The sequence below is a fragment of the Rattus norvegicus genome, chromosome 12 (genome assembly GCF_036323735.1).
Source record: "Rattus norvegicus strain BN/NHsdMcwi chromosome 12, GRCr8, whole genome shotgun sequence".
Classification (NCBI taxonomy): Eukaryota; Metazoa; Chordata; class Mammalia; order Rodentia; family Muridae; genus Rattus; species Rattus norvegicus.
The window spans coordinates 12,685,566-12,708,157 of NC_086030.1; the positions used below are offsets into that span (position 1 = coordinate 12,685,566).

The 22,592-nt window shown below is 48.2% G+C and overlaps 1 protein-coding gene across 1 annotated transcript in view; it reads left to right on the top strand.

The window, feature by feature from the left end:
• The window catches only part of Flt3 (Fms related receptor tyrosine kinase 3), a 75,550-nt gene that overhangs the window by 25,531 nt on the left and 27,427 nt on the right, over positions 1–22,592 (top strand). The window contains exons 3-9 of the mRNA NM_001415752.1: positions 1,935–2,137; positions 3,218–3,333; positions 8,457–8,586; positions 10,697–10,824; positions 11,642–11,781; positions 11,866–12,019; positions 14,653–14,821. Of these exons, the coding sequence (NP_001402681.1) occupies positions 1,935–2,137; positions 3,218–3,333; positions 8,457–8,586; positions 10,697–10,824; positions 11,642–11,781; positions 11,866–12,019; positions 14,653–14,821 (1,040 nt within the window). The remainder of the gene's footprint in view (positions 1–1,934; positions 2,138–3,217; positions 3,334–8,456; positions 8,587–10,696; positions 10,825–11,641; positions 11,782–11,865; positions 12,020–14,652; positions 14,822–22,592) is intronic.

Here is a 22,592-nt window from a genome sequence, read left to right on the forward strand (position 1 = left end):
GTCCTGGTCTCTCTTAAGTCACGTCCCTTTCCTCTCTCTCCTCATGAGAGTTGGGCATATCCTATTCTGTCAAATCTTTCTCTGACTCATCACTTTGTCTGCCTCTCAATTAGGCATCACTTTCAACCACGGGTGCGTCCTTCTACAAACTAACTCTACCTTCATGGTCTGGGATTACAGGCGTGTGCTAAGGGTATGTCTATATTCCAGCTAGAAGGATTAAAGTTGTGAGCTAAGGCTGAGCTGCACCACAACTAGAAACAGGTTTTTTTTTTCCAGTAAACAGCACAATCTCAGGGTTTGCAGTGTGAACAAATATTCTGCAACATAAGCCCCTTGAACTGATAGGTCCCTGTATTTAGCTGTTCTTCCAGCCAAGGATTCACGGGGAGCAGGATTTTTCCCACTCCCTGCCTTCCCACTGAAGTCCCAGGGAGGAATGGACTCTTACCCACACCAGAGGGACCTCCGATTTTCTCGCCTTCTCTTTTGCTTCTACTTGGTCACTTTCATTTGCACTACCGTTCCCTATTCTGGGCCTGTTCAATCCTCCTGTGATTTGCATTTCTTTGCGGGGTCAGTGTGTGCCCAGCATGTGCTATGTTGCTGAACTTACCCACTGGCCATTTGGTTCTATGTGTGCCCAGCATGTACTGTGCGGCTGAGCTTACCTTCCAGCCCTCTGGTTTTTCTGTCCATGCCTCCTTTGTTCCAGTACTGGATTTTGAACTGGGACCCTGTTCAACCATGCAGAACTCCACCACACTACCCACTGAGTTACAGTGCTCAGTACCCATAGCTTTTCCATTTGCATGGTCTCATGTTCTCAGCAGGACAGGGCTCTGGGGCCTTCGGACCAGTCACTGTGCGTTCACGAGCCTTTGTTCTCCTTATCTTTTCCTCGTGGGGATCTAAACAGCGTCCATCATGATTCTGAAATCACTGAAATCAAGTGTACACCTGTGGTGGACATCCCCAGGGTTCAAAGAAGTGCTTCATTCTGGGGTCTAAAGGACAAGCAAGCTGACTCCTATGCTCTGAAACCGGACAGGGCCACCTACACACATCTTTTGCTTATATGAATTGGCTATTCAGTTGTTTTCCCCTTTTCTCTACCATGTCCTCAATTTTAAAAAGCATTTATTTTATTTTATATATGTGTTTTGCCTGTGTTTATGTGTACCGTATGTGTGCGATTTCCTCAGAGGCCAGAAGAGGGCATCAGATACTTTGGAACAGACAGTTGTTAGCTACAACTGAAACAGGCTTTCTGGAAGAGCATCCGGTGGTCTTAACCGCTGAGCCAGCTCTCCAGCACAGTGAGACCTTCTTAGTAGGTACCAGCGTAGTTGGACAGCCGTCCTAGTTAGGGTTTTATTGCTGTGAAGAGGCACCATGACCACAGCAACTCTTATAAAGGACAACATTTAAATGGGCTGGCTTACAGTTTTAAAAGTCCAGTCCGGGGCTGGGGATTTAGCTCAGTGGTAGAGCGCTTACCTAGGAAGCACAAGGCCCTGGGTTCGGTCCCCAGCTCCGAAAAAAAAAAAAAAAAGAAAAAAGAAAAAAGAAAAAAAAGAACCAAAAAAAAAAAAAAAAAGTCCAGTCCATTATGAGCCTGATGGGAAGCATGGTGGCACACAGGGAGACATGGTGCTGGAGAAGGAGTTGAGAGTTCTACATCTTGATGAGCAGGCAGCAGAAAGCAACACTGATCCCACATTGGGTGGAGCTTGATTTGAGCTTAGACCTCAAAGTCCCACCCCCACAGTGAGACACTTCCGCCGACAAGGCCACGCCCACTCCATCCTCCTAATAGTGCCACTCCCTGTGAGCCTTTGAGGGCCACTTTCGTTCAGACCACGGTGTATGCCGAATGCGAACAGGTTTAATGCTACGAAAGCGAATTCAACAATGTTCTCTCAACACCACAGGTTCCAGAATCCCCAGAGGACCTCCGGTGTGCCCCGAAGCATCGGAGTGAAGGGGTGGTCTATGAAGCTGTCACTGTGGAGGTGGCCCAGTCTGCGTCCTTCACATTGCAAGTACAGCTCACCACCCCGGGGGATGTTTCTTGCCTCTGGGTCTTTAAGCACAGCTCGCTGGGCTGCCAGCCACACTTTGATTTACAGAACAGGTGAGAGTGGACACAGACCAAACCGGTTTCAGTTCATTTGGACCCCTGCCCTTGTTTGTTTGCTAGGTTTTTTTGGGGGGGAAAGGGGGTTGTTCACTTTTGCTTTTCCCTGAATTCAAGATTCTCCTGCTGCTTCTGTCTAACGGATGCTGAGATTTATAGGCCTGACTGAGACGCCATCCTTGTGTGCTTGCTTTAACTTACCCCCGGTGAAATAATGAACTCACGAAGGATTAGGATATAGACACATGACGCCGTGTATCTGTCAGTCATAGGACGTGCTGCCCCAAAAGGGACAATAGTGGCATCTGTGGGCATCAGTTGATGGTGATGAACCATCCTTCTTTTTCTGTTACCACAGACTAGAGATAATGTCGAGGATGTGTGGTGGGACGGGCAAGTCCAATGCTGCTCTGAAAATATAAAACCCAGGGTGTTGGAGAGATGGCTCAGTGGTTAGACACACGGGCTACTCTTCCAGAGGATTCAGGTTGGGTTCCCAGCACCCACACAACCACTCGCAACCGTGTGTGGCTTCAGCTCCAGGAGATCTGATGGCCTCCCTGAGCACAGCGTGCAAGAGATACACATGAATATGTGTGGGCAAAACGCTCATGCATGCAATAAGAAGGAATGAATATCTATACACCTAAATAAATATCATAAATATTTAAGATAATTTAATTTTAAAGGTTTATATACATATAAGTATGTATATAAACATATGTGATCTGAAACCTTGATTTGCCCTGACAAAGTAAGTATCTTGTTATCAGATATGAGATACATTTGTACAAAATGTTTATAGTAACTAATAGTACCCCATAACCTTGTAAATGACCCAAAATTGTGGCTTTTCCCACCGCTTGTAGCCCTCTTACCCTGCTGAGCCAAAACTCGCTTTGAGTGTGGGTGTTAGGTACGAGTCACTGCTCAGGCTGAGCCTGGGTGCTGCACAGAGCCGGGTTCTGCACGGGGCAGCCCTTAGCTACAGCTTCCAGGATGGCGGCCTCAGGGAGAAGCTGATGCTATTTCTTCTGAGTATTTGCAAAGTATCCAATCCTCTTTCTCATTCCGCAGAAGAATTGTTTCCATGACCATCTTGAACGTTACAGAGACCCAGGCAGGAGAATACCTACTCCATATTCAGAGTGAAGCCACCAACCACACGGTGCTGTTCACAGTGAATGTAAGAGGTAAGTGTGGCCCGCTCCCGGGTGCTTCCTGCATCCCCAGGCAGCGCCTCAGGACCCACTGTGCTCTCACTCACTCACCTGTGGGGTCACCAAAGGCAGGCACTCAGGGACTTCTTAACACAGACCTGGAAGAACTGGAAAGAGGATTTTGACTTGGAATATTAAAAAAAAAAATCCTGCATTTTTAATTTTCTCCCAGGCTAACCTCAGACTCAGTATGTAGCCTTGAACTCACAATCCTCCTGCCTCATCCTCCCAAGCCTTTCGATTGCACACACTTGGCACCATGCTAACTAAGTGTCCTGAGTTCTGTTTCTGGTTCTAAGACTATCAGCTTTTGAGGGCTGTTGAGTCTTTCTGAGACTCAGTTCCTTTATCCGTAATAAAAGGGGGCGGTGAGAATCCACTCCATGGCTGGGCTGTGAAGAATGCTGGCTGCTCTCACAGAGGACCTGGGTGGGATTCCTAGCATGCTCGTGGCAGCCCACAACCGTAGGCCACTTCAGTCTTAGAATACAACACCCCTCTGACCTTTGGGATGTACATGATACAGAGACGTATGCAGGCAACATACCCGTACACATACAAAAATGAAATGAATTTATCTAAAAAAAGATACGTGCCTCGTGGACTTATGGTCTCTGTTGGACCTAACGGGACTTTCTAAAACAGTGACACTGCTCACCATCTCCTATGCCCAGGCAGCACGGACCCTGACACATTGCCACTGTGGTGTCAACCCTCGAGCTTTGGCTAGTGTAAACGAGGAACAATTTTTTTTTTTTAAATTTTAACTCGCGTGAACGAATTAAGATCTGAAATTAGATAACCACATATAGCCCGTGGCCACTGCTGAGGACGACGTTGGTTTGGGCAGAGGCAAACTGTCGGCGTGGTTGGATGCTGGATGTTGGTAACTGCGTGGGCAGCAGAGGTGCCAACAGCTTAGGCTCCGTGGGGTCTGCTCGTTTGGTCTCGTTACCCACAGGCCTCTTGCTTACAGACTCGCACCGCACACCCTGTTTTCCTTCCTGTGACTGCAGAGGTGGCCTGCGCGTACAGAGAGCCGTGTGTCTCTGGGGGTTCAGGCAGTGTCACAGGCTCAAGGTGGACACCACTACCCCTAAAGTTGACTGCCACCCTTTGCCAGGACTTGTCCTTTCCCCTGTGGGTGACTCAGATACACAGAGCTGAGGCACTGTGCAGCCACCCGGGGGCCTGTCAGGAGGGACCACAGAGGCCCTCAATTTTGGACTTCTACACGCCCCATCTCAGGCACTTGCAGAGGTTGGCCTGTGTGTGGCTATGAACACAGACACCTGATGTCTTTTCGACTGGCAAAGCTGGGAGGGGGGAACGAGAGCCAGATCTGCACTTGCTCATCGCCCACTCAGAGCCACTTGTGGTCCTACAGTCATAGCTCCTAGCACTGGGGCATGTGCTGGGTTCCCTGAGGGTCACCATCCTGCATGGCAAAGTCAAGTACAGTGCAGTCTCACCCATTTTCTCAGAGAAGTGACTGAAACAGCAACATGGCCCCAGAAGTACATAACTCAAGAGCTGTCTTGTGCTACTCTGGGCTTGGGCCTCCACCTCTGCGCCATTCCTACCTCCTAAGGCCTCTTGTGGGACATTAAGTATGGGGTCTTAGCCCAGTGAGGATACAGAATATCATGGGCTCCTTCTCTCTCTCTCTCTCTCTCTCTCTCTCTCTCTCTCTTGCAACACTGCACAAGCAGTTGTGTGTGCTGGGTAGGGGTCGTCTGTGTTTCTACTTTATTTAATAACGATGGCTTCCATTCCCCTCAAGTTCTACAGCCATAATCCTGGCACTTGGGAAGCTGAGGCAGGAGGATCCAAAGCTTGATGCCAGTCTGAGCTACGTAGTGAGTTCTAGGCCAGCCTGGGCTACATGGCAAGAAAGTCTCAGAAAGAAAGAAAGAAAGAGAGAAAGAAAGAAAGAAAGAAAGGAAGGAAGGAAGAAAAAAAGAAAGGAGGGAAGGAAGGAAGAAGAGGAAAAGAAAGAAAAGGAAAAAAAAGAGCAAAGAGGGGGCTGGAGAGATGGCTCAGTGGTTAGGAATATTTGCTGCTCTTCCAATGTACCAGGGTTCAGTTCCCAGAACTGATGTGATAGCCGCCAACCAGCCATAAACTGCAGTTACTTGGGATTCGGTACCCTCAAAAAAGAAAGTACAATGTGCATTATGACTTTCCAGCCTTCCCTGGGGGGATGAGCTGTGAAAACGAAAAGTAGGAAAGACTAGGTGACTGCAGTGTGTAGTGGGGGCTGGGCATAAGTTCAGTGATCAAAAGCAGGACCCTGTTACAAATAAATAAATAAATAAATAAATAAATAAATAAATAAATAAAACAAATCAAACCAAACCCCATCTTTGTTCTAGAAAATTAACAGATTTTCTTCTGAGAGTTACTCTAGTCCTGCCTAGCCCTCTGTAGACCAGGCTAAATCCTTGAATACACAGAGATCAGCTTGTCTCAGCCACCCATGTGTGGGACAAAAGCATGTGCCACCACTCCTGCTGCTCTGCTGCTTTTAATTTTGCAGTTTTTTTTTTTTTTCCCCAGATGAAAAACTACAGAGCAGCCATGATAGCAAAGCACTTGGGACTTGATCAGTTGGGGATGGTGGGGCTGGGGGTGGGAACAGGGGTAGGGGTGGGGACGGGGGCAGGGATGAGGACGGAGGTGGCTTGGGGGTGGAAGGGGGGACGGGGGTGGGGACGGGGGCGGGGGTTTAGTATTTTATAGGGATCGGTTGGAGTGATACAGAGAAAGTCCACTCCAGGAACCCTGAGCTAACTCACACAATTACTTTGCATAGTAACTGTGGCCTCAGTTCCTAACTGAAGATGCTTAAAGGACTGTCACAGGGAAACAAACAGCAAGGTTTTCCTTTCTCTAAGATAAGGTCTCAGTGTGTACCCCAGACTGGCTTGGAGCTCATGATCCTCCCACTTCCTACATTTGGGGATCACAGACACGCACCCCGCCTGGCTCCAGTGCTCTATTTAAGAAGGGAGAAAAAACTTGAAGTAGGGCTGTCCAACCTTTGTAAAACCACCACATGACAGTGTGGTCTGCAAATGTCTTGTCCCCATTCAGAACCTTTCTGGGAACATGACACTCAAGGGTACTGGCAAGTTGGACAAACTTCGATGTCCCTAATAAAGTGTAGAATTGGAACAAGGTTTAGAAATTTTTGGAATAAAAGATGAAAACTGCCACAGAATGGGAAAAGAAAGATACTTGCGGTCTACTAGATGACCTGTACTATTAACTACAGGTTAATAGTAATAATATATAAAGAGCATCTATACACAGACAAGGAGCAAAGCTAAAGCAAAATATCTCCTCCTCAGTAGTTGAATAGTTGCTTTTGTATCTGTTTTTAATGTGTGTGCATATGTATGTGTGAATATGTATGTATGTGTGTATGTGTGTGTATGTGTGTGTATATGTGTGTATGTATGTGTATGTATGTATATATGTGTATGTGTGTATATGTGTGTATGTGTGTATATTTGTGTATGTGTGTGTATGTGTATGTGTGTGTATGTGTATGTGTGTGTATGTGTGAGTATGGATGTGTGTGTATGTGTGTGTATGTATGTGTGTGTATGTGTGTATGTGTGTGTATATGTGTGTATGTATGTGTATGTATGTATATATGTGTATGTGTGTATATGTGTGTATGTGTGTATATGTGTGTATGTGTGTGTATGTGTATGTGTGTGTATGTGTATGTGTGTGTATGTGTATGTGTGTGTATGTGTGAGTATGGATGTGTGTGTATGTGTGTGTATGTATGTGTGTGTATGTGTGTATGTGTGTGTATATGTGTGTATGTGTATGTGTGAGTATGGATGTGTGTGTATGCGTGTGTGTATGTGTGTTTATATGTGTGTATATGTGTGTATGTGTGTGTTGTGTATGTGTATGTGTGTGTATATGTGTGTATGTTTGTGTTGTGTGTGTATGTGTGTATATGTGTGTGTGTGTATATATGTGTGTGTGTATGTGTGAGTATGGATATGTGTGTGTGTATATGTGTGTGTATGTGTGTATATGTATGTGTATATATGTATGTGTGTGTATGTGTGTATGTGTGTTTATATGTGTGTGTATGTGTGTATGTGTGTGTATGTGTGTATGTGTGTGTGTATGTGTGTGTATATGTGTGTGTTTGTGTTGTGTGTGTATGTGTGTATGTGTATATGTGTGTGTTTGTGTATGTTTGTGTTGTGTGTGTATGTGTGAGTATGGATGTGTGTGTGTGTATGTATGGGTATGTGTGTGTATATGTGTGTATGTGTGTGTATGTGTATGTGTGTGTATGTGTGTGTATATGTGTGTATGTGTATGTGTGTGTATGTGTGATTATGGATGTGTGTATGTGTGTGTGTATGTGTGTGTATGTGTATGTGTGTGTGTGTGAGGATGGATGTGTGTATGTGTGTGTATATGTGTGTGTATGTGTGTGTATATATGTATGTGTGTGTATATGTGTGTGTGCGTGCATGTAAGTTCTAGTCTGAATGGCAGGCTAAGCTCAACCTCTAAATTCTGCTCCAGTTTTAACTCCATCCTACTGTTTCTGCCTTTCTCCACTGTATTCACTTGCACCTAGTTGTAGATGGAATTATGAGAAGAAAGTAAATTTTAAACTTCGTATAAGAGCCGACCTCTGTGTTCTCACACCTTTCCTCTCCTTTTATGTCCCATCTCGTGACTTCACCTTACTAGTTTATCTATGGCCTTACGAACCCTAAGGAACTGACAAGAGATCCTATGTAAGCCTGACGTCACGTGCGGCGTGCTTATGCGCGATGCAATGCCTTTAATCCCAGAGCTTGGGAGGCAGAGGCAGGCTGGTCTCTGTGGGTTTCATACCAGCCTGGTAGAAATTCCAGGCCAGGAGAGGCTGTAGAGCGAGACTCTGTCTCAAAACAAAACAAAACAAAAACCTGACCTCACCTGAGGATGGGGAGGAGCCAGACTCTTCTGTGGTGAGGTAGATTAGCTCTTTAGAAATGCCGTTGTAATTTTGAGGGGCTCTGGGGACCATCTGAAGTGTTAAGACGGCCATGTTTGCGGTGCCTTAGATACACAGCTGTACGTGCTAAGAAGACCTTCCTTCAGAAAGATGGAGAACCAGGACGCCCTGCTCTGCGTCTCTGAGGGTGTCCCAGAGCCCACCGTGGAGTGGGTGGTCTGCAGTTCCCACAGGGACAGGTAAGACGTGCTTCAGGGTGACCGTGACCAGCGTTCCTGTCGGAACGTCCGCTGTTTTCCACTGTCACTGACTTCACACTGTATGTGAAATCTGATTTCTGTTTTCCCCTTCATTTCAATCACTGCTTGGATTTCACGGTGAGGAATGAGAGCCCTTGGGGTAGCTGGAGGACGCTCACAGTCATTGCACGGCTGAAAAGACTGAACTGTGGGGTTGTTGGGTTCCAGAGCCTCAGGGAGGAGTTGGGGGGCGTCGTAATGTCCTTATGATAAGAAGTTTCTTATGAGTAAATGTTTCACTTGTGATCACTCTGTTTCCTCTCAAGAGGCCGTTTATAGAATTGCTAAGGAGCTGGAATCTAGAGTCTGAGACCTTTGAACCCTTGTTTGTGTACCAGGCTGTGTGGCCTCAGACGAGTTAGTTAAGCTCTCTGTTACTTCATCACAAGAGTGAGGCTAGAAGAAACGCAAACAAAAATAGGCAGGTTTTTAAAGAAAGAAGAACGGGGTTGCCTGGATAACCAAGTGAGCTGAGATGCAAAGCCACAGAGCCAGCCGGGCAGGGTGCTAGGCACAGAGTGTAAGGCATCTTCTGCCTCTACCTGAGTTACAGCTCAGTTCCCAGGAGGCGAGCAGTCCTGCCATCCAAACTAGCCAAATAGACTATATTTGCTGAGAACCAAGTGGGATAAAGCAAGAGAGAGGGGAAAGTCCAAACCAAATCTGTTTCCTTAATACTGTTAAGGTGACCTTGACCTTCAGAAGACCAATCAATGACCTCCACCGTGAGTGCGTGCCATGCATGTGTTCGATGTGCATATTAACTGAGAAGGTTGGAAGAGTACATGAGTGTGACAGTAGTTGTCTCAGGGGTGATAGGAAGTTGGCAACTTCAGATTTGAAAGGAAATTTGAAAGGCTGTGCACATGACTCACTGGAGAAAGACAATGAGAGCAGCTCCCAGAACTATCACCTACCCTGGGAAAGCCACGTGGGGGCGTTTCCTACCCAGGCAATGCAGAAGAGTGTCACTCTGTACACCCTACCTTCGTCTGGCGGTCTTCCCTGCGAGTCGCACCTCGGCCTTCCTCTCCAGTTCCCTTTGGGAATTCAACCTGCTGCTTCACTCTCCTGCCCTCCTTGTCCTTGGAAGAAGACATGCCAGTCATGTTGAGCTACGTCAAAGACCAGCTAGCTGTGCTCCTTGTCTCATTTTCCTTCTGAGTTCTGTGTTTTCTTTTTGGCCTTTCTTTAAACAAGAACCAGAAGAAAAAGGAGGAGGAGGAGGAGGAGGAAGAGGAGGGTGGGGAGGAGGAGGAGGGAGAGGAGGAGGGGGAGGAGGGAGAGGAAGAGGAGGACGGGGAGGAGGGGGAGGGAGAGGAGGAGGGAGAGGAGGGAGAGGAAGAGGAGGAGGGGGAGGAGGGAGAGGAAGAGGAGGATGGGGAGGAGGGGGAGGGAGAGGAAGAGGAGGAGGGGGAGGAGGAGGAGGGAGAGGAAGAGGAGAAGAGGAAGAGGAGGAGAGAAGGAGAAGGAGCAGAGAGGAAGAGGAGGAGGAGGAGGAGGAGGAGGAGGAGGAGGAGGAGGAGGAGGAGGAGGAGGAGGAGGAAAAGAAGTAGCAGCAGTGGTTACCAAGCATTGGTGCATAATGACACACACCTGTAATACCAGCACTCAGGAAGCTGAGGCAGGAGGATCCCTGGGAGTCTGAAGCCAGCCTGGGCAATACAGTGAAGTCAAAGCCAACCTGAACTATATGGAGATAGCCTGTCTATGAAAAAAATTCACCAAGCAAAATACAATCTGAAGTATCAGATAATAAAGTAAGAATGTAACATTATTCTAACTAGAGACAGAGTAGCTAACTGGTCCCTGCAGATCCCAGGCTGGATACAATTGAGTTTACTTTTTCAGCTTCTCTTTTCTTCCATCCCTTAAAATATGCTTTGTAATTTCACCCCCTAAACATGCTGTTCCCCCACCCCCTGTGCTGGTGGCCTTGAGCACAGGTCCTCACATATGCCTCGTAAGGAGTCTACACTGAGCGGTGCTGGCACTCTGTTAGCTGTCATTTTGAAGCATTTCCTGAAGGAAACCTACCTTATAATTGCAGCTGTAGAGAAGAAGGCTCTGCCGTTGTCAAAAAGGAGGAAAAGGTACTTCACGAGCTATTTGAAACAGACATCAGATGCTGTGCGAGAAATGCACTGGGCCGAGAATGCACCAAGCTGTTCACCATAGGTAATGCGGGACTGTCTGCTATGTGTCCTTAGTGACTGTTCCTAAGGGACCGATAGCATCTGCCTGCCTAATCATTCATTCCACTTCAGAAAGTTGATGGAAAGTTATACCAAAGTCCGGATCTTGATTTGGTGGTCCACATTCTGGCTTAAAAGCAAGTAAACACCCAGGTATGGCCCAGCGTGGTGGCCCATGCCTTTAATCCTTCTTTCATAGGACTTGGGTTTGTTTTGATTTGAATTAGTTACTCGGCTCAAACCCTGGGACTCAGAGCACCTGCTCTGACACTGAAAAGTTCCACTCCAGATCTTTCGCACCACTTTAATACGTTTATTTATTGTGTGTGTGCACGTGCACGCGCATCCTCCCACCTCCCACCCCCACCCCCGTGCTACAGTGTGCATGTGGAAGTCGGAGGTCTACTCATGGGTGTCTGTTCTTTCTATCAAAAGGGGCCCCTGGGTCAAATGCAGGTCATCCAGCGTGGCAGTGGCAGGACCTTCTATCCATGGAGTCATCTTGATGGCCTGCTCATACCATTTAAAATGTGACATGACAGAGTCTATAAGGGAGGGTTTTCTGCAACAAAGGGTACTCCATCGCTAGAGGGTGGTTTTTCTTTATTGTTGTTTAGCTTTGTTCTGCTCTGTGGCCCCGGGCCTTCTCCAGGTCAGCCTCTCCTGCCCTGACCTTCTCAGCTCAGCATTGTTTTATTGTCTGGATTAGTAATGTTGGGGATGCGGACACCATTGCTTTAAGTTGTGAAAATGACATGCTTTTTTGTCTTGGTCTTATCTGGGATGTTCTTATCTTCTAGATCTAAACCAGGCTCCTCAGAGCACACTGCCCCAGTTATTTCTGAAAGTGGGGGAGCCCTTGTGGATAAGGTGCAAGGCCATCCATGTGAACCATGGATTCGGGCTCACCTGGGAGCTGGGAAACAAAGTCCTGGAGGAGGTAATGGTGCCCTGGGTATTTAAGGCGAGCTCCCAGCGTGGGCTGGAAGCCTGGACTGCAGACTCTTGTTTCATTAACACCCAGGGCAGCTACTTTGAGATGAGTTCCTACTCCACCAACAGATCCATGATCCGGATTCTCTTGGCTTTTGTGTCCTCTGTGGGAAGGAACAACACCGGATATTACACCTGTTCTTCCTCAAAGCATCCCAGCCAGACAGCGTTGGTGACCATCCTAGGTAACAGGCCGCTCATAAAATCTGGGTTTTGTTTGCTACTTAATGCTGTCCTGGAGACTGGTTGGCCTTGAAATCACAGAAATCTACCTGTGTCTGCCTCCCCAGTGCTGGGATTAAAAGCATGGGCCACCAAGCTTCTCGCTACTTGTGTATTTCGTTGCTTTTAATGTGGAATGTGGACTACGTGATGGAGATCGAATTTCAGAATCATTTTCCATCAAGACACTGAACAGGAAGGCTGGTGAGATAGCTCGGTCAGAAAAGACAATAGCTGCCAAGCCTGATGGCCCGAGTCCCATCCCTGGGACCCCTGGTAGAGAGGACTGACTGCTGTGAATTGTCCCCTGACCTCTACATGTGGCCTTTATCACACCAAAAACAATACATGAGTGTAATTTTTTAAAATATTAACTTTTATTTTTATGTCCATGGGTATTCTTCTGCATTTATGCCTGTGCCCTAGTGTGTGTGTGTGTGTGTGTGTGTGTGTGTGTGTGTGTGTGGTGCCTGCAGGGGCCAGAAAAGAGCGTCAGATCCTTTGGGATGGGAGTTACAGGTGGCTATGAGCTGCCACAAGGGTGCTGGGAATTAACCGAAGTTCTCTGGAAGAGCAGCCAGTGCTCTAACTGCTGAGCCATCTGTCCAGCTAAAAATCGTAAAAGAAGCCGAATTAGAATAGCATGGTCAGGGGGGCTGGGGATTTAGCTCAGTGGTAGAGCGCTTGCCTAGCAAGCGCAAGGCCCTGGGTTCGGTCCCCAGCTCCGAAAAAAAGAACCAAAAAAAAAAAAAAAAAAAAAGAAAAAGAATAGCATGGTCAGGATAAGCTTCCCTCTGCCTTGCTCTCTGTGCTCTGCCCTACCCCTCCTTCTCCTCGGAGGCCATTGGCCACCAGCCCGAGAGGACAAAGGGAGCAGAGACAGAGAGCAGGATCCAGAATGACCTCTGGAGACTGCTGCAGTGAAACGAGTCCACTTTACTGTTTTAGGATAGGGTAGATAAGGACATTTTTAGGGTTACGAATTAAAAGGGCTAACCAGTCCTAACATCATTTGGGTGGGAAGGGCTGATTGGTTATTGTCTTAGTCAGGGTTTCCATTCCTGCACAGACATCATGGCCAAGAAGCAAGTTGGGGAGGAAAGGGTTTATTCAGCTTACACTTCCACATTGCTGTTCATCACCCAAGAAGTCAGGCCTGGAACTCAAGCAGGGCAGGAAGCAGGAGCTGATGCAGAGGCCATGGAGGGATGTTACTCACTGGTTTGCTTCCCCTGGCTTGCTCAGCTTGCTCTCTTATAGAACCCAAGACCACCAGTCCAGGGACGGCACCACCACAATGGGCGGGGCCCTCCCACCCTTGATCACTAATTGAGAAAATGTCTTACGGCTGGATCTCATGGAGGCATTTCCTCAACTGAGGCTCCTTTCTCTGTGATAACTCCAGCGTGGGTCAAGTTGACACACAAAACCTTGAGTCTTTCGTTGCTTTTAATGTGGAATGTGGACTAGGTGATGGAGATCGAATTTCAGAATCATTTTCCATCAAGAAACCGAACAGGAAGCCTGGTGATATGGCTCAGTCAGAGAAGACAATATCTGCCAAGCCTGGTGGCCTGAGCCCCATCCCTGGGACTCCTTGATTGGAACCCTTCAAGCTGACACACAAAACCAGCCAGCATGGTTATAATGCAGTACTCAATTATGTGGGGGTTGAGTTATGCAGCCTCACACAGAACTCTGTACAAGGAGATTTTCCAGACAAGGCCAGCCACCTGTGTTCAGGGACACTCTCCAGACAGAGACAGAAACAGGGAAGCCCCACTAAGAAAGGGAGTCCCCCAGATAGCCATCTGGTTTAGGTGGACTGCTACCCTCATAGCAAGGCTCCCCTATAGCTCTCCTGTTCAGCCACATTCGGACGCTGCTATCTTTTCTGAGACCATATTGTAAGGGAACCACTGTAGATCTGACTTTGTCCTTCATGGACTGGGCAGTCCTGGCCAACCTTGGAGTCCCAGAACCTGCTACAAGATACCTGCCTAATGAATCCTTGTTCTGGGAAATGTCCCTAGTGAGTCATGACAGTGAGAACTGCGTTCACTCTGGGTAATTGAGAATTGGGATGCCTGTGAGGGTTTCAGAGTAACGGCCACATATAGGTGATGTCACATAGGGTGCAGGCTTTAGGGACGCGAGCAAGTCGAGGAAACATTTATGTTCTTAGCAGAACAATATAGAGGCTCATGGGGAGGTCATGCCCACATCACTTACCCCTGGAGATTATTTAACAAACCCCACATCGTTTGTCCCTGGAGATTATTTAATACGGGGCCTGTCCCTGGGTTCTCAGCAGGAGGGGTATGTCCTCTTAGTTTCTGAGTCACCTTTCCAGCTCTAACATCCGATCCCTGATGAAAATCCTGACTCCAAAAAAGTTAGCTGAGGAGGTTGGGGATTTAGCTCAGTGGTAGAGCGCTTGCCTAGCAAGTGCAAGGCCCTGGGTTCGGTCCCCAGCTCTGAAAAAAAAGAAAAAAGAAAAAAAAAAGTTAGCTGAGGACACACTGTAAAACCCTGTTCCTTCATTTGTGTGTGTGTGTGTGTGTGTGTGTGTAATTTGCAAATTTTCTTTTTACAGAAAAAGGTTTCATAAATGCTACCAGCTCACAAGAAGAGTATGAAATTGACCCGTATGAAAAGTTCTGCTTCTCGGTCAGGTTTAAAGCGTACCCACAAATCCGATGCAAGTGGACCTTCTCTCAAACATCGTTTCCTTGTGAACAAAGTGGCCTGGAGGATGGGTACAGGTGAGAAAGCACAGCCCTGTCCTCGCCCCTCACTGCCCTGGAGAAAGACAGTGTTGTATTTATGGAAGTGAATCCGTGTCCATGCACACCGATGCGCAGACCCTCCCCACCCTTCCCCCACCTCACCCCCACCCCCGTGCCAAGCACCAAACCCAGGGGCCTTGTCCGAGCTGGACAAGCACTCAGTCGCCAAGCTGTAGACTCAGCCCCCTGGGTCTGTGAGTTGATTTATTGTTGAGTCAGAAAACTGAAGACTGGAAGCAAATGGCACCTATTAGGAGAGCCCCCTCATGTTCTCTTCCGGGAGAAAAGCCTGCTGCATGAAAATAGAATCCTGGCAGTTTTCTGTCAAGAGACTGTGGTTTCCTGACTGAGTGCCACACTCTGACAGCGCGGGGCGGCTAAGTGCGGTTGTGAGTGATGGGGGAGTCAAACCTCCCTGCCAACTGAAAACATCTCCCATAGGTGTCCTGATTTATGTTCTCAGGCATAAATGCAGAAGTAGCCCGACCATAAGTGGTAAAGAGAATCTCATTCTCCCGGGGATTTGTGCCACACTATTCAAGAGTGTTCTGGAGGAGAAATTCTCGTTCCTTCTCCAAAAAGCAAAAGCCAGATTCCCCTGCTTTCTTCCTATAATGGTGGGGACTCTTCTTTCTTTCTCCCCTTTACGGATTTTAGTTTGGGTCTTGTGTATTGTGTGTGGCAGTCTGTGTGCGTGACTTCAATTCATGGAGGCCAGAGGGTTGGGATCCCCTTGGAGTTGGAGGTACAGTGGCCGTGAGCTGTCCTATGACGTGGGTACTGAGAACCCAACTCGGGTCTTCTGCAAGAACAGCATAGGTTTCTTCTTGGTCGCCGCACCAGATCTGCAGCATGACTCCTCCTAGCTCTTTTTTTTTTTTCTTTCTTTTTTTTTCGGAGCTGGGGACCGAACCCAGGGCCTTGCACTTGCTAGGCAAGCGCTCTACCACTGAGCTAAACCCCCAACCTCGACTCCTCCTAGCTCTTACAGCCCAGGTAGACTTTCCTACTCAGGGTAGGCTGTGAGAGCCAGGACATCACTGTCCTCTTTTAAGCCAGTCAGTCTGCGGTCTAGAACAGTCATTTCTCAGCACGTGACCCCTAAGTGTGAGAGTCACCAGGCAATTGTCTTAAAAGGTAGATTCATACCTTGTGGCTAGACATACTGTGTCAAAATTGAGACAAATTGCCCTGATTTTTTTCCCCAAGGTAGGGGCTCGATATATTGCCTGGGATGGACTTGAATCCTTGAGTTCAAGCCATCCTACCTCGGCCTCCTAAGTGGCTACCATGCATTAGATGCGCTGCATTGGAAGAAAACCATTGCTGCTGGCTTGTCTTTTTTTTTTTTTTCCCCGGAGCTGGGGACCGAACCCAGGGCCTTGCGCTTCCTAGGTAAGCGCTCTACCACTGAGCTAAATCCCCAACCCCGCTGCTGGCTTGTCTTACCTGCTGTTTAACTCCATAGCCACCAGCGTCAGTGAGGACTTTACACTGGACCAGTCTAAACTGAGATGTAAAATACACTCGGGGTTATGAAGACTTTGTATTTTAAGAAAGTATGGAAACCCAGTCAAGGTGGCAGGCAAATTCGATCCCAAAGGGATCAGCAGAGGTGAGCGGATCTCTGAGTTCGAAGCCAGCCTGGTCTATAGGAGAAGTTCCAGGACAGCCAGGGCTACACAGAGAAATCCTGTCACAAACAAACAAAAAATGAACAAACAAAATAGGCATGTAAAAGACCTCATTAATAATTTTCACACCGGGGTTGGGGATTTAGCTCAGTGGTAGAGTGCTTGCCTAGCAAGCGCAAGGCCCTGGGTTTGGTCCCCAGCTCTGAAAAAAAGAAAAAAAAAATAATAATTTTCACACTGAGGCTCTGTTTAAATGATTGTTTGAGGTGTGCTGAGAAATCAGCAAATGCGCTTAGCTTTTCCCTCTCTTTGCTTCCTGTACATGGTTTGCAGGGGATTTAAAAGGAGACTGGTGTTTGTGGCTCCTGATGAGCTTGTCATCTCTCTGGTCACTGTGACAAGTAAGAGCTGAGCTCTTTCTACTCTCCATGCTGCCCCTGGCATTTCTTTTATGATACTGTGCTGCTCTTTTTATTTTTTATTTTTTAATTCCCATAAGTGATTCGTAATTGGTCTTTGTTTGAGAGAGAATAGTGTGTGTCTGTGTCTGTCAGTGTGCGTGCGTGCGTGTGTGTGCGTGTGTGTGTGTGTGTGTGTGTGTGTGTGTGTGTGTGTATGGGATGGATCCCCTCGAACTGGAGTTGTGAGCCACCTCATGTGGGTGCTAGGAATTGAACTCAGGTCTTCTGGAAGAGCAATGCTTGTTTTGAACCCCTGAATTCTCTCTCTACCTCTAAATTTTCCTGGAGGGCGGTGGTGTGTGGTAGGGTGTATGTGTGTGTGCACCCATGTGCAGAGACTGGATCAACATTCTCTGTCGATCTCCACCATTTTAAGTCACATTTCATGCAGTGCTTGTGAGTGTTTTGCTTGCATGTGTATCTATGCATGAATGGTGGGGTGTCTGTCTGGTGGGGTGTCTGTCTGGTGGGGTGTCTGTCTGGTGGGGTGTCTGGTGAGGTGTCAGATGGGGTGTCTGTCAAGGTGTCTGGTTGGGTATTGGGTCACTTGGAAATGGAACTGTGGATGGTTGTAAACCACTATGTGGGTACTAGGAACCAAACCTAGGTCCCCTGCAAAAACAAGTGCTCTTAACTTCTGACTCTTCTCTCTAACCCTCTCCGCTATTTTTTCTTTCTTTTTTGAGACAGACTCTCTCATTGAACTTGGATCTTACCATTTTGGCTAGACTGGCTGGCCATCAAGCCAGATCTCTGTGTCTCTTTGTTCTCCATACCCCAGCACTAAGGCTACAGAGGCCGCCACTGCACCCGTCTTTTACCTGGTGGGGATCTGAACATAACAGTATGAGGCTTTATATACTGAGTCACCTCCTCGGCTTCCCCATTTAGATTTGGGGGGAAAGAAGGGGTGGTTTGAGAAAGGGTTTCTCTCTGTATCCTTGACTGTCCTGGAACTTACTATGAAGACCAGGCTGGCCTTGAACTCACTGAGATCTTCCAACTCTCTGCCTCCTGAGTGCCGGGCCTCAAGGTGTGTGCCCCCTTGCCTGGCTCTTCTAAGCTCTTATCCAGAACTTGATTCCAGTAGTAGCAGATAGGGAGGAACCAATGACCACGGAGCCTGTGTTCAGGACAGCTGGGTGCTGGCCCCTCTATGACAGTGTGAGATCTAACACAGCCTTAGAGCCTCCTGTTGCATTCCAGGACTCAGGCAAAGGAGGAGTTAAATCTGTTTTAATCTGTGAACCTTTGGGTAGTGGTGCAGCAACACAGTTAATCCTCACAGTCCAGGGGCAGAGGTAGTTGATATCTGTGAGTTCCGGGCTAGCCTAGGCTACATAGTGAGTTCCAGGCTAGCCTAGGCTACATAGTGAGTTCCAGGCCAGCCTGAACTACACTGTAAAGGGCCATGTGAGTGGGTAAGAAACTGCCATTTTCCTTCTCCCCTACAGGATACATATTGTCACTGTGTGACCTGGTGACACACAGCAGAACCTCTTGGGGTATCACAGGAGCTGTGTCTGCCATGCACCCAGGGGCCGCCCCACTGGGCAGGCTAGCCCCATTTCATCTACAAGCCTGAACCCCAGCGCTTTTCATCCCAGCCTGAGCTGTCCTGTGTCCCTTTCATTTCCAGTCCCCAGGAGCAGCTTCCCAAGTGACATCTCAGCTCTGAGTTTATAGCCTCTATAAAGATGGCTGAGCTGTCACCTCTCTAGCCCCACCCCATGCCTCGTTCAGGAAATGTGTGTGTGAACCTGGAAACGGACTCATTAGTCTGGACATGACTTCTCGGAGAAAGCCGAGCCCATGTTGTCTTCTGTGCACCACGCATGGCATCCAGTGCTTGGCGTGAGATTCTCTGAAGGCTCCCAGAGAATAAGAACCATGGGCAATGCCAGCAAGGAAGCCCGAGGCAAAGCAGTCAACGCTGAGCAGTGTCCCCCCCCCCCGCCCCAACCCCATTCTGTGAATCTTCTCTCTGCTGTGGGCTCTGGGTTGAGGTGGGAGGTAACACAACCTCTATTCAACTTTGATGGTGAAAAGTTTCAAATTTGCTAATCTGCCCAAGGAGCCGGCATCCTTAGCTCCCCAGCAGGCACAGCAGCTCTGCTGAGGTGAGTCGGGATGGAGATCATGATTTGAGAGCTGACCTGAGTGGCGGGAAGGTTGTTGGTTTGGTTTGGTCTGTTCTTTCATCTGTGTAGTAGCTGCACTCCCGTGGAAGCCTCGATGTGGTCATGGTGTACACCAGAAGTCTCTCGGCTTCCTCACCTTCGAAGCTTCATTTCTGCAATTCACTTCCTCAAATCACACCCTGAGGCTCACTGGGGCTTGCCTTTCCGTGTCTGTGTCTGGTTTCCAGCTGCCGGGTGTTCTTTTACTTCGGAAAATATTTGCCCCCGACTTTGGGGCGAATTAGCTAGACTTACTGATTAATATCGAATAGGCATTAGTGACACAGTAGATAAAGGATTTCCCCCCGGAGATATTTCATCCACAAATCTCACTTCTGTCCCCACCGGGCTCTCGCTGAGTGCTCCTAAGTGAAGCAGGGGATGTCTCGTGTGTTTGCAGTCTGGGTGACCCTCTAGGGGCCGGCTCAGGATGAGAGTAGCCACACAGAAGCTTCTGGAAAGGTCCTATGGCAGAGCTGACATTTTCGTTTTTACTGAATGGGGTTTGTGGGTAGGGGAGCCGTGAGCCTGAGTATACGCAAAGAGGAAGGGGAAGATGTTCGTCTCTAGAGCAATACCAAGAGACCAACTGAGTCTTGTCTCCCTTTACTCACACTGTGGGTGACAGTGGCCCTGGCTCTTCTTTTCCTGGGCTACACAGTGAGACCGTGTCTTAAACATATGTAATGAGTGTATTTAATGCAATGGTTATATTATTATATCTTAGTTATCATTTTAATAGCTATATAGTGCTAAAGATTTTTAAAATTGAAACAGGGTCTCACTGTATAGCGCTGGCTGGCCTGGGACTGGAGACATAGATCAGACTGGCCTCAAACTCACAGAAATCCACCTGCCTGGCCCTAGATAGAACATTCTTTATGAATCATAAGCTGATTCCGGAGCCCTTGAGCTAAGGTTAGCCTTTCTCAAGTCCTCCCTCTGGGAGCTAAATACCAGGAAGGAGAAAGAGGCCTGGTGATAAACTGGACCTCTTCCTAATTCTAACGACATTGTGTTGTCTCAGTCTCTAAGATATGCCACTGACAACTCAAATTTCCTGATGCCAAGCGGGAAAGGGAGATGGGGTGAGAAAAGGGGAGAATGAAGCTTGGAAGAAATGAGGCTCTGAATTTCCTGGTACCTGACAGTCCCTCTCGTTGCTGCTGGGGTCATAAGCATGGGAAAAAGCCAGGTATGGTGGTACAGGCCTGTCACCTCAGAACACTGGAGGCTGAAGGCAGAAGGAATTCAGGTCTGAGGCCCGTCAAGGCCACAGAGAGGCAAAAGAAAGCAGTAAGCCTGTCTTGACATTTGGTTCCATGTCCCATCAAGTTATGCGACTCATATCCTACCTGAATAGTGGGTAAAATACCTCGGGGGCTCGCTCTGTAGCAAGCCACACCCTGTGGACATGGCACCATGGAAGAAAGGAGTGATCTCCATCAGCCTTGGGCTTGTGCGTTCCACACAGTGCAAACACCCCTTTTGTGGTCATTAGTTTCTCCACCAAATTGAGTGGAACTTGGAGTATGATCCCTGGCCAATCCTGTCAGTCACTCAGTCTCCTCCTCTTCTTCCTCCTCCTCTTCCTCCTCCTCCTCCTCCTCTTCCTCTTCCTCCTCCTCCTCTTCCTCCTCCTCTTCCTCCTCCTCCTCCTCTTCCTCCTCCTCCTCCTCCTCTTCCTCCTCCTCCTCTTCCTCTTCCTCCTCCTCCTCTTCCTCTTCCTCCTCCTCTTCCTCCTCCTCTTCCTCCTCCTCCTCCTCTTCCTCCTCCTCCTCCTCCTCCTCCTCCTCTCTGTTTGACACAGGTGAGGCTCAGTATGTGATCCACACTAGCCTTGGACTCTCTTTTAAGGATTTATGTATTTTTTTTATTTTCTGTGTATTAGTGTTCGCCTGAATGTATGTGTTATGTGTACCCTGTGTGGAGGTCAGAAGAGGGCACTGGATGCCCTGATGGAGTTATAGGTAGCTGTGAGCCACCATGTGGGTGCTGCCTCCTGAATGTGGGGCCTCAAGGTGTGAGCCACCTTGCCTGGCTCCTCTGAGGGAGCAGCTAGTGCTCTTAACCTCAGAATCGGCTCTCCAGCCCTTGACCTTGAACTCTTTCTTAACCATCCCATCTCTGCCTCCAGAGATTAGAGGCATGGGCATGTGCCCAGGCCCTCAGCTGCGGGCAGCGTTGTTTGTTTGTTTTGTTTTTTAAACTCTTTTTATCCCCTTTCAAGGCCTTTTTGGCCATTGTCCACAGAAAAATCACACTTTCTGCTTTAGAGGCTCATGGCCTTCCTTGGCCCCCTGAAGCCTGGGAGTTGCTACAGCTTGGTTTTCCCACTCCCTGTCTGGCCTTCGGGGTTCTCCCACAGTCTTTCCATCCACACTTCTTCCCCCCACATTTCTTCCTTGTCCAAAAGGCCAGGATTATAAAATGGGGCATGGGGATGGAGCTCAGGTGGCAGAGCTCCTGCCTCACTGTCATGAAACCAGTCATGATGGCAATCAGAAGCAAGAAGCAGGAGTTCAAAGCCACCTTATAGCATGTTCAAGGCCAGTCTGGGATGCCGGAGACTCTCTCTTTTAAAAAAGAAACTGGGCGCAGAGCACGCGCTTTTAATTCCAGCACTCAGGAGACAGAGGCAGGCAGCTCTCTGGGTTCAAATCCAGCCTGGTTTACAGAGGGAGTTCCAAGACAGTCAGAGCTACACAGAGAAACCCTGTCTCAAAAAAAACCCCTATTATTATTATTATTATTAGCCACGCAGGGCTACAATGAGATCTTGTCTCCTCCCCCCAGCCACACCCCCTGTAGAAAAAGAAGGGGGTAAGAACTGGAAAAAAAATGTACAATTCTCAGCCTTTGATTGCTGAAAGCTTTTGGGACCTTTGGGCGTCCCGGGGGATTGAACTCAGGGATTGAACGCAGTGGATGTGGCTGGCAAGCATTCTAACATGCATCTCACCTGCAGACCCACTGCTGGAAATTCTTGGCAGATGCAGAAAGTGACTTTCAACTCGCAGATGGCCAGGGACATCCAACTAAGGGATAAGAGTGCCCAGGCAGCCCTGACTCAAAGCTCCAGCTGTCCAGGGTGTCTCGGGGACAACTGGGAGCCCTCCTTTTTGCACATGCACACCAGCACCCGCAATTTTGTTTTTCTCAGTATCTCTCCGGTGTGCCCTCTCACGCCTCTCCCACTCTTCCTCTGTAGGAACATTCTCCAAAACCTCAGATTCGAACTTCACTTTTCTAGTGATAATGCTTCCCACACCCTAGCACATCTGCTGTGTCCCCGTCCCTTTATGTGCTTTAGAGACAGCATCATCTCCCCACGTACCACAGCCCAGCCTGGAACCTACAATTTTCCTGCCTCAACCTCTCCAGCGCTGAGACGCAGGTGCGCACCACCAAGCCGGCTTCCCACAAGCGTGTCTTCACCTGTCTGCTTCCAGCATCACGCTGTGAATTTTAG